General features: G+C 40.3%; 1 protein-coding gene across 1 annotated transcript; it reads left to right on the forward strand.

Annotated features, from left to right (window-relative positions):
* Window positions 1-215: 215 nt before the first annotated feature.
* klf6a (Kruppel like factor 6a) lies at window positions 216-7,879 on the forward strand. The gene is made up of 4 exons (XM_088402275.1): window positions 216-550; window positions 1,891-2,473; window positions 3,374-3,497; window positions 5,483-7,879. The coding sequence occupies exons 1-4, from the start codon at window positions 449-451 to the stop codon at window positions 5,532-5,534; spliced, it is 861 nt and encodes a 286-aa protein (XP_088258401.1). The 5' UTR covers window positions 216-448; the 3' UTR covers window positions 5,535-7,879.
* Window positions 7,880-10,722: the final 2,843 nt, after the last annotated feature.

Raw genomic sequence — 10,722 nt, forward strand, 5'->3', positions numbered from 1 at the left:
AAAATAACTAGCCAATCAGCGACGAAACGCTGGGAGTCAAACGCGCCAATCGCAGCGGAGAGCGAGCCTCATGAATGTGAAGCTTCATCACGATTGGTCGATTGTGATCTCATTTGGCATGCAAGGAACTGCTCGCTGCTGATTGGATTAAGTGAAGGCAGCGTCATCGTGCCGTGAGGAAGGAGGGGCGGTGTCGGAGGTTTGAAGAGGGAACTTTGCAGAGCCAGTAGCTCGCCATCTAGTCCGGTGCAGTGTTTGCAAATACCTTAAACGCCAAGCGAGAGAAGAAGGAGGGGGACGGAAGGAAAACAAGCGCTTGCTTGCTTGCTTTGCGTCGCATGCGAGTTGCAGCAGGGGACACTCTTCGCTCCTTTTCCTCTTGGCTTGTTTTTATTTCTTCCTCCTAACATTTAACAGCTGAAATAGGCTTACTTTGAAGCTCGGGAAAATGGATGTTCTACCCATGTGCAGCATCTTTCAAGAACTTCAAATAGTTCACGACACGGGCTATTTTTCCGCTTTACCGTCACTGGAGGAGTACTGGCAGCAGGTGAATATGTCATCCACTTCTTTTCAGCTAAGTCACTAAATAACACGGCGTTGCGATCGTATGTGCATGCTTGAGATTGAGCTCGGTCAATTGCTCGCGATTAGACGGCTTGAATGCGGAGCTTTGAGCGAAGTGGATCACTGTGTCACGTCTGACAGCTGGAAGTCCAAAACAGCCGCGTGCATGTGGAGCTGCGCTCCTGCGCGCGTGTGCACGGTTCCAGCCTACTCCATTCAAGCATTTCACACTGGTTCTGTCCGAAAGGTTGCTTTTGCTCTACTTTCTTTCGTTTGAAGAACGTCACGAGCAAATCGCAGACTGGAGAGACTCGAGTGAAATTTCTGCCTGCAAGGCAACCAGTTGTCATTAACGCTGTCAGTTATAAACCCGAACGTATTGCTCGAAGTTTTTGCAGTATACTGAGAGTATTTTAAACGAATTAACGCAAATAAAACATTACCATCGCGACGCAGCGCAGTCCCACGCCACTAAAAACTAAAACCACATTCTTACACACATTGAAAAGGAAGTAGGTTTCTGAAACTGCATCAGTGTACAAGTGATATTTCGGCCAGTATGTGTTTAAACTGAAAGCAGCAGGACAAGACGAGAGCATATCAAATTCCAATTCCCCACTGGCATGCATGGAAGCAAGCACAGCTGGGAAACATTGTTAAGCCTGCACAAGAGCGAGGAGTACATTTTATTCCTGGAGGAAATATTTATTCTACATGAACGTGGCTGTCTTCTGAGCAGCGTCTAATGAATGGCCCTGCCTTTCAACTTTAATGGCCGCTGGAGTAAATTGGAGCTTGTGTAGTGTAGCTGACACTGTGAGGAAGGATGTGATTGCATGTCAGAGGTACGCATGAGGAAAAGCAGCTGAATAGCTGGAGGGGGGTGGCTTCCTTAAAAGGTATCTAAATTTGTTCAGTGAGTCATCGGGCCGCTGAAATGACGACGTTGTATATGTTTCTCAATGAGGAAGGTGTAAATTGTGCTAGTCATAGTCACACTCATGCCAATGGGCTCCAAAACAAAATGTTCTTCTCCGAAGAATGATTGACACTTAGAGGTAGATATTTTCTTGAACGTCAAAGACATTCCTAATCTTTAGCTCATGAATCCACATGCCAATTTGTTGGTGTTCCACTTGCTGCTGCATGCACGTATTCCTCATGCAGTGTTGTGGCTTGTGAACACATACATTATTTAAAAGGACCCCCCCTCCTCCTCCCTCCTGTAGAAGCCAGCGTGCAGGAGCGTACAACGCTCTGCAGGGGTTGTGTTAAAATTCATGTTTTCTCACTGTACATTCTGGTTTGTTGTCATTGCTTCAGACATGCTTGGAGCTGGAGCGCTATCTACAGAGCGAGCCTTACGTCTCCACTCCTGATCTCAAGTTTGATGGCCAGGAGGACCTGTGGAGCAAGTTGATATTGGCCTGCGGGGATAAGGCCAAAGCCGAGTCCGACCCCAAGCTGCCCCCGGCCCCTCAAGAGGAGGACAATCACGACAGCCAAATTTTTGACACCAACAGTGTGAATTCGGATGCCAGCAGCGAAGCGTCAGACAGTTCCGAGGAGCTCTCGCCCACGCACAGCTTTATCTCCAACCCGCTCGGCTCGGCCTTGGTAGGCTCTGGACCTTTTAGCCCGTCCGTGATCAGCACTCCGCCGTCCTCGCCGGAGGCCAACTCCGAACCCGGCGGCGTCGTCAGCGGCTGGGTGGGCACGCACGGTGACTTGCACTTGCCGGGCAAAATCAGGAGCGGCGGAGTGGCAAAGACGGAAAAGACGGGACTCACCTGCGGGGACGTTTCTCCGGATGGCAGGAGGAGAATACACAGGTGTCAGTTCAACGGGTGTCGCAAGGTTTACACGAAGAGCTCCCACCTAAAAGCACACCAGCGCACTCATACAGGTGAGTCAGACACTGTAACTGGTAGTTATATTACGGCTGAGTAAACCCTCGATGAATCGGGTTCATAGGCTATTGACAGGGAGCACAAACAGTTATGATTACTAGTTTGGTCAGAAAAAAAGCATAAAAGCGATGATTGACCCTTTCCATCATAAAATCAAAAGTTTGACATTGATCGAACACAAAAGTTTGCCAACATCGGTTCTCAAAAAGTGGTAATCGATAACTTATCGATTAATCCACCAGCCCCGTTTTGCTAACTCGATGCATTTCCAGACCAAAAAATAAAGTCTTTGATTGAAGATGCGACTAATTCAGACATCCACCTGAAACGTCATTGCACTTCCGACGTAATTAAAGGTCCGCGTTGCATGATGTCCTCAGCTGGTGCACAGCAACATTAGCCTCGCATGGCTGGATACCTAAACTGTGACCTAATCTATGTGGAATGCGACTGACTGGCCCAGTGAGAGAGAGCCAAGCAAGCAGGAGTAAAGGGGGAGGGGCCGCACATGGGAGATAAAAGGACTTCAAAACAGATTGAGTTTCGCCATGGGAAAGGCAGAATGGGCTCAGATGGGGGCCGGCTGTCTTACGGCGGGCTTTGAGTGGTCACTTTTTGATTAGAGGCGTGAAATTGCACGGGTGGGTTTTCTGGTTGGGCATAGATTGTGTACCCACATCGCCGGCAGCATTCCAAACATGATTCCCGGTGCGTTAAAAGAGTTAAACAAAACATGCTAGTCATCAAACGGGTTCAGCGGAATCTGTCTCTGGCGAATCGGCACGACTCATCGGGCCAGTTTCACCCTGAGGGGTGATTGATTGAGAATGTTGATGCAAATGAGACTCTTTGTGTCTGGTTTTGCTTCATATGGGTCCCTGTGTTTTTTATTGCAGGAGAGAAGCCGTACAGGTGTTCATGGGAGGGCTGCGAGTGGCGCTTTGCACGCAGCGACGAGTTGACCAGACACTTCAGGAAGCACACCGGGGCAAAGCCATTCAAATGCAGTCACTGTGACAGGTAAGTTTGGCATCGCGGAGGTTTACACTTACAAGTCTGGCCAAAGATGTGGTCATAAGATTGGCAACTTGATTGGAAATGAAACAAGGGGAGATCATTTAACGTTATGTGGGTTAGGGATAAGTCAAATTCTATTTTCTTGATTCAACATCGAGGGATGTCCCGATCACATTTTTGGTATGAGTCACCTGATTTTTGAGGATCTGTCGGTACCAAGTCCTGATTTGTCAGCAATGTTTTAAGGAGAGGGCAAAAAAAAAGTATCCAATTGACATTTTATAAGCCAAGTGAACCAGTGGTGGGCTGTTGTGTTTACGTTCACTATTTCTGGCTATATTGCGGGTACCATATACTGTGTATGTGTGATATAATGGTACAGAAAGTGTACGGAAAGAAATAATTATAAAGTGAAATTTCTTAAACCCGTATTTTTTTTTACTCCGATTCCAATCATCTGAAAATGATGCAATCGGGCCCGATTTCCAATCACACAATCGGGATCTGGTCATCCCTAAGTAAAATCTCTCTAAATGCCTTAATACATCATTGCCATAACAGATAGCAATATGAACTCAAGATAATATTTATTGGCAAAGTTAAAACCATAGAATTCAACAAGTTTTAATTGATCAAAAAACAGGAAAAACTTCATTTTACAGGAAAAAAACATGACTACAACAGTAGGAAGTCAAGGGAACTTTATACATCTTTTCTTTAACAGTGCCGGCAATTTTTTTATTCTCATACAAAAAAAATTGACCAAAAAGAAGAACACGTTCGTTTGACTTTAATTTTGGAGATGAATTTCTATTGATTTCTACAAAACTCGGGGCTATTCACACATGTGGGCAGCGAACCATGCTAACGTTGGATCCAAACTTCGAAGGGAATCACTGGCACGAAGACAAACAAAGGAGATTTACATACATTCAACTTTTTCAAAAGTAGCTTGAGGGTTCATTTGAGAGATAAAAAATGTGTACTCTTTGCAAAGCCACATTTCAACGTTGATTAACTGTATGTCTTTGGCGTACCATTTCAAGCAAGACAGTCTTTGAAGCAAAAGATGTTTTTTCAGTTGATGATTTTACAATAAGTCTGATCAAGTAAATATTTCTTATTTGTTGTTGAAAAATATGATTAATGTAATTATTTATTGAAAAGTTTGTGATTAATTAGTTTAAAATGTAATCACTTGAAAGCGCAACGTTATAAGTAGCAGCATAAATGAATATATTTATAATGAATGTTGGAATTTTTTGTGATTAATTGGTTAGTTTAATCACTCGACAAAAATAAATACAGAATTACCTCAAGTAAATGTTTTTAATATGTGCTGTAAAAATGTGATTATTCATTGAAAAAATAAAGTAATATTCAACTAATATATAAAAATAGGTCATGTAAATATTTGTAATATTTGTCATTGGAAAATGTGATTTATTGTGAATGACAATAAAAAGCATATATAGATAAGTACCTTAAATAAATAATTGTAAAGTTTGTTGTTGAAAAATGGCATTAATCACAATTAATAATGAAAACATTGTGATGAATTAGTTAATATATTTCCTTGGCAGCACTAAAATAATGTCTAGACTTGAATACACAAAAATACATCTTTAGGATTGAATGAGTTAATTGAATGAATTGAATATGTAAAACATGACTTCTTATGGCAAATTGATGGAAATATTGTTACTTTTGGCTATCACACTTGGATATGAAGTGACAAGAACATTATGTTAAAGTTCATTTAAAGAGGCTTATTCTCTCAGTACAATTTCAGCATGGAGTCAATTTTTTAAATAGACTTTCATGCGGCCTCATGATTGTATTGCCATGCAGGAGACCTTCTCGATAAATAATAAAAAGTAATGCAAAAAACCTTTCACTTGTCCTTGAAAACACGTGTCTCACCCTCCAGCTTCCCCTCCACTAACATTTGACTTTTTTTTTTCTCTCCTCCTCCTTCCCATCCCCAGATGTTTCTCCAGGTCTGACCATCTGGCTCTTCACATGAAGAGGCACATCTAAAGCTGGGGTGAGCATCAACCCAAGCAACACAGCGGAGGGCAAAATCCTTTTTTTTTTCTTTTTTTCTTTTTTTTTTAAATGGGAAAAAAAACACAGTTTCCCAACCAGTCTCTTGGTTGAACTTATCCCAGAGAGCAGAGTGGTGGGAGTGTGTTCCAGCCAAAGCATGCTGTTTTGCACCATACTGAAACCCAGTGCCTCCGGGACCTCTCTTCGGAGGAGGGGCGCCCTGAAGGTTGCAACAAGCGGACAAAATCATCAGTTAGGGAGAAAGATGCTGAGAGCATTTTTTTTTTCTTTTTTGATTAAAAAATGGTCAGGAAAAAAAAGAAAAAAAAAAACATCGAGAAAAGAATGAATGATTTTGTTTGTATGGTGCATGATGTTTTGGGGACAGCTGATACACTGGTACTTTGCAAAAACTGTCTGAGGTGAGCACGAATGTAACTGTGAATGAGTGGGCACGGGCCGCCCGCCCCCTTTCGGGAAGAAGCGAGGACGGATGGCCGGTCGGAGGGTCCGAGGGGGGCTGGCACCGACGTCGCTGTGGACTGAGTGGGCTTTCTGGGGGAAACATTCCAGTTGGTTTCCCCAGTGGCAGTCTGTCTGGCACCTAGACTCGGGGGTGAGTTGTTTTTTTTCTACCCGAGAAAAACATGTCACCTGGTCCTGGTCCTGGTCCAGCACCAAAACTCACCCCCATGGTCGCTGTATGAGATGAGTTTATTTTTGTTTGTTTTGTTTTGGTGTTTTTTGGTGCAGCTACTAAATGTGCAATGTGTTATGTAGCCTGATTTTCTTATTTTTTTACAAGCTACAAAGCTTCCTTTGTAGTCCAATTGTATAAGCTGTGTGCTTAGAGGTATAACACAATTATAACTTCAGTATCATAGACAGGTGTTGCATGGTTCTAGGGTTTGTTCATTTCCCGTTTCCACTATAATCAGGACTGCAAATAGTTTCAATTAAAGTGCAGCTAAAATGCAAACGGTTTAAAAAAATGTTACAATATTGTACATAAAGCCTTGATGATTTCCTCTTTTTTTTTTTTTTTTTTATTTAACCAAATCCTCCTCATTCCTGTGTTCTTTCACCACTGCTTGCTCGTTCTTCTCATTCATCTTTCTGCCTTGGGGTGACCATTTTGGAATTTTTTTGTACTTTCTTTCTATCTAATAATGCACTGTTGACCTGAATGGTGCCTTATGCAAGTGACTGCCCCGAGGCAGCGGTGGTGTGCTCCCCCCGGGAGGTCGTATTTGTTATATGGGGTGATTTGACAAGCTTGATCAAGGCTCAATTACAAAAAAAAAAAAAAAGTTGTCTCTTTGTTAACTGTGGTCATGAAAGTACTTTTGTTTTTTGAGTCACGGCACCGATTTAGCTACAATTCTGTAAATAGTTAAAAACGCTGTAATGTTTAAAGCACTTATTTTTTTTCCCGTTATGAACGATTGTCAACTACTGTGTAGTATGTACTGATGTCCATCAAACACAGAAAGGTACAAAAACGCCCCTTATCATAAGTTGATCTTTTTCGCAGTCACCCCCCCCCCCCTTCTGTCCCTTTTCTGCCTGCAAGTGGGACTGAAGAAACAGCTAAAGATTTATTGTAATTAACAGGCTGCAGTTGGACAGGCCTCGCCTTGTAGTGCCTCACAGTAATGAATTGCTAAAGGCTTTGTTGGCATGGAATCTGTCACAGACTGCTGACTGTGGAGGTTGGATATTGACCTGTCTGGGGAGCGTTGTTTTAGCAAGGTAGCAACAGTATTATGAAAACCAAAAAGCATGATCTGCCCCCCCCTCAATAAAAAAAAAAAAAAAACATGACGGGGGGGATATAGCTCAACCTTTGCCGGCGCTCGTCTGAGTGAAATCGGAATATGAGAAGCGAAACACTTAATTGCAGTTTGCAGTGGAGATTTGGAAGTGCAAATTCACGCAGGATTAAACGATCCCCCGCCACCTTGCCAAAAGGAATCAGATGTTGCAATATATAGATTTCAGATGGGGGGGCGCGCCAAGACGTGTACAAACTTGAAACTACGCTAGATTGGAGATAGCTGGCAGCCGATAACAGTTGAAATCGTAATTGAGCCTTGAAACAGCCTCTTGTTTGCTGACACGGTTTTCACTCATCTCTTTCATGCCACTATTCCAGCTCTTCTGTCTTACACACAGCTTTGTTCTCAATTGACTCTTTGTATAAAAGGAAAAAAAAAACTTTTGTAAAATTGTTATGTTTATGCTTTATGAAATTTTTATTTGGAATTGTTTTGCAAAATTGTTATATTTCTGTATGAATGTATTTTTTATTGGAATAATAAGAAATTCTTATCTGACCTTGCTTCTTTTTGTCTTATTTGTTGAGTCTCCTCAGTTAGCCTCTTGATCGCGAGCGCTTCTTGCCCTGCGGTGACGCAGGCAAAAAATTTGATTAAAGACAGTGTGTGGGGCAGTGAATGTGACATTTTATGTCACCAAGTAATACATTTGAAACCATGATGTTGACCTGGTGCTCCATTGTGCAACATCCTTCCTACGAGACGTGAAAACAAGCCCTCTAGTAATTCTAGACAGATCTAGAAATGTTTTCTTGTCCCGGATACCTGTTTATGAGAGAAAAACTTAAAAAACTTAAACTTAAACCATTTATTTTAACCAAATTATTTGTGTATGCTGGATATAGATATGAATGTCTTGGTATGCTTTTTAAACCATTTATTTTAACCAAATTATTTGTGCATGCTGGATATAGATATGAATGTCTTGGTATGCTTTTATTTTGAAGTTCCTTGCAGTTGCAGCATAATAACTTGAGTAGTCTTTCTATTGTAACTATTGCTCCCTCTCCCCAATACAAACAACACAACCTTGTTTTAAAATCTTATTCAGTTGCCAATTTGGGCGCTAACAAACATAACATTGACATACAGAACACCTTTTGCCAATGTTTACTAGTAGTTCGCGCTAGAATTTAGATACATGTAGCTTAAATTAGCTGCTAGCTAGCAGTGCTCAAGTGCTCCATATATCATAGCATAATAGATGTAAATGTATCTAAAATTAAAAAAATTGGCTGTTAATAATTACATGGGAATGTGTTATTTCATCTCTCGTGTTTATAATTGAGTATGGGCCAAGAGGAGAGGGAAAACTTGAAAACTCAAATTTTACAGTGGAGTGAGAAAAAAGACGGAAAAAAAGCGAGAAGCCACTAAAAAGCAATGTCAGACAGTGACGAAGCATCACGTCATTTTTCATTTAGTTTTTCTACTGATTAAAGTTTTTGAGGCAAGAAATAGAAAATAAGAGTATGCTGCAAAAGTTTTTTATTTACAAAAAAAGCACACAAAATCAAAAGTTCCCCAAGTGATCCCATTCTATTGCTTTGTATCCAATTATTCTTCATTTTGTTCATTTTATTTGTTATTTTCATTTAAATATTCAGATTGAATTTTCTGTGAAATATTCAAATACCAACAGTATAGCTGCATCTCTACTTTTTCCTAAATTGCTCTGTGAGGCCTCACCTTTTCCTGACTTGTAAATAACAGTTTGAAAATAACAGCTCGCTCCCCCTCAAATAACCCCCCCTAGAAAGGTTTCCTGCAAAATGCTGCTGTATAGTTGAAATTCCAAAAGCTCCCATTCCTTACAGCAAGCTAGCGCTCATCAAAGCATTATAAATAATTTATCTGCAGTTCTTATAGCCCATGGCATTTAATTATAGAACCACTTTCATACATTTGTTTGATGATTACTTTCTTTAACGCAGATAATGATACAAAACAGCAGTGGATAAACCAAAGAGCCGAGTTTTAAGTTACAAACTAACGAGAAATAACATGCTCCCCTGCTTATGCTGATGACCTAGAATGGGCAGGCAACTTATTAGCGCCTCTGATTTCCAGTAAATGCCCTTTGAGTTTTAAATGAGGTTTGCGAGCAGTTGGTAATTAGCCCGTTTTTTAAAGAACCTCCCCGATTTGGCGAGGAATGTTGTTTTTGCCCCGCAATGCTGCAGCTCCTTGATCTGCCACATTTTATTTGCAAACTTGAATTCTACCAACAGTAGCATGCATAATACAGAGCATGGATATGGAACATGTTTGATTTGACTTGTATTTTACAACGGGTACGAGGAAAACAATGATCATTTGCACATTATTGATCAATCATTTTCTCCAATGCTTAAAAAGTGTGATGCGCGCCTGGTCCTCAAATATTAAAGAGCAATGGTTCTCTGCATTTTTTTTTTCTAATAATACACCTTATGATTTTCAACCAAGTACCCCCTAACTAGCAAAAAGCATTTTTAGAAGCCAGGGGGGGGCCTAAAACAGTGCAGTGCCAGGGAAAATTGTGTCGCCTATGAGATTTTGCATCCATTTTGATAGAACAAAGGCAAACATATATTGCAAAGCAATCACTGTAACACAATTTAGCAATAAGTTGCTTCCTGGTCCAGTTAATTTGCTCTTAATTAGAAAAAGGGAAATAAACTATTCCTATTATAGCATTAAAAAGCATTGAATTAGATTTGCTGATAACTGTAGAAAACCTGTATATATAAACACTAATTAATTGCCAATTAATCATGAATAATCATGTTTCAACAACAAATATAAATATTTCCTTGGGTTGCTTATGAATTTGTGCCACAACTTTGTGCCACAACTTTGTGCTGTCAAGTTTTAACTTTTTAACTAATTAATCACAAATTTTTCAATAAATAATCAGATTAATCACATCTATCAACAACAAATATATATATATATATATATATATATATATATATATATATATATATATATATATATATATATATATATATATATATATATATATATATGGGCTTTCAAATTAAGAAATAATCCTATTTATTTCACCATATTCACTTACTGTTGTGCTGTTACTCATCGTGTTTTTAAACAAAGCTTTCAACACTAAATTGCATGTAATCTCAAGATCTCGTGAAAGAGAAGCATCCCTCATTGTGTAATTGCTATTTTTAGTATACCCTGGACAAATATTACATTATCCAAACTGTGAAATAACAGACAAGTCGCAAGAGTGAGTGAGTGCATTAACAGAGTCTGAGCCAGACACACATGAGAAAATGGACTGTGATGAAGGCCCCCAGCAAGTTAAATGAGGGGAAATAATAAGGGAAGAGGAGCTT

This window comes from Hippichthys cyanospilos, chromosome 19, assembly GCF_059441005.1.
Source record: "Hippichthys cyanospilos isolate Australia breed blue-spotted pipefish chromosome 19, RoL_Hcya_1.0, whole genome shotgun sequence".
Taxonomy (NCBI): Eukaryota; Metazoa; Chordata; class Actinopteri; order Syngnathiformes; family Syngnathidae; genus Hippichthys; species Hippichthys cyanospilos.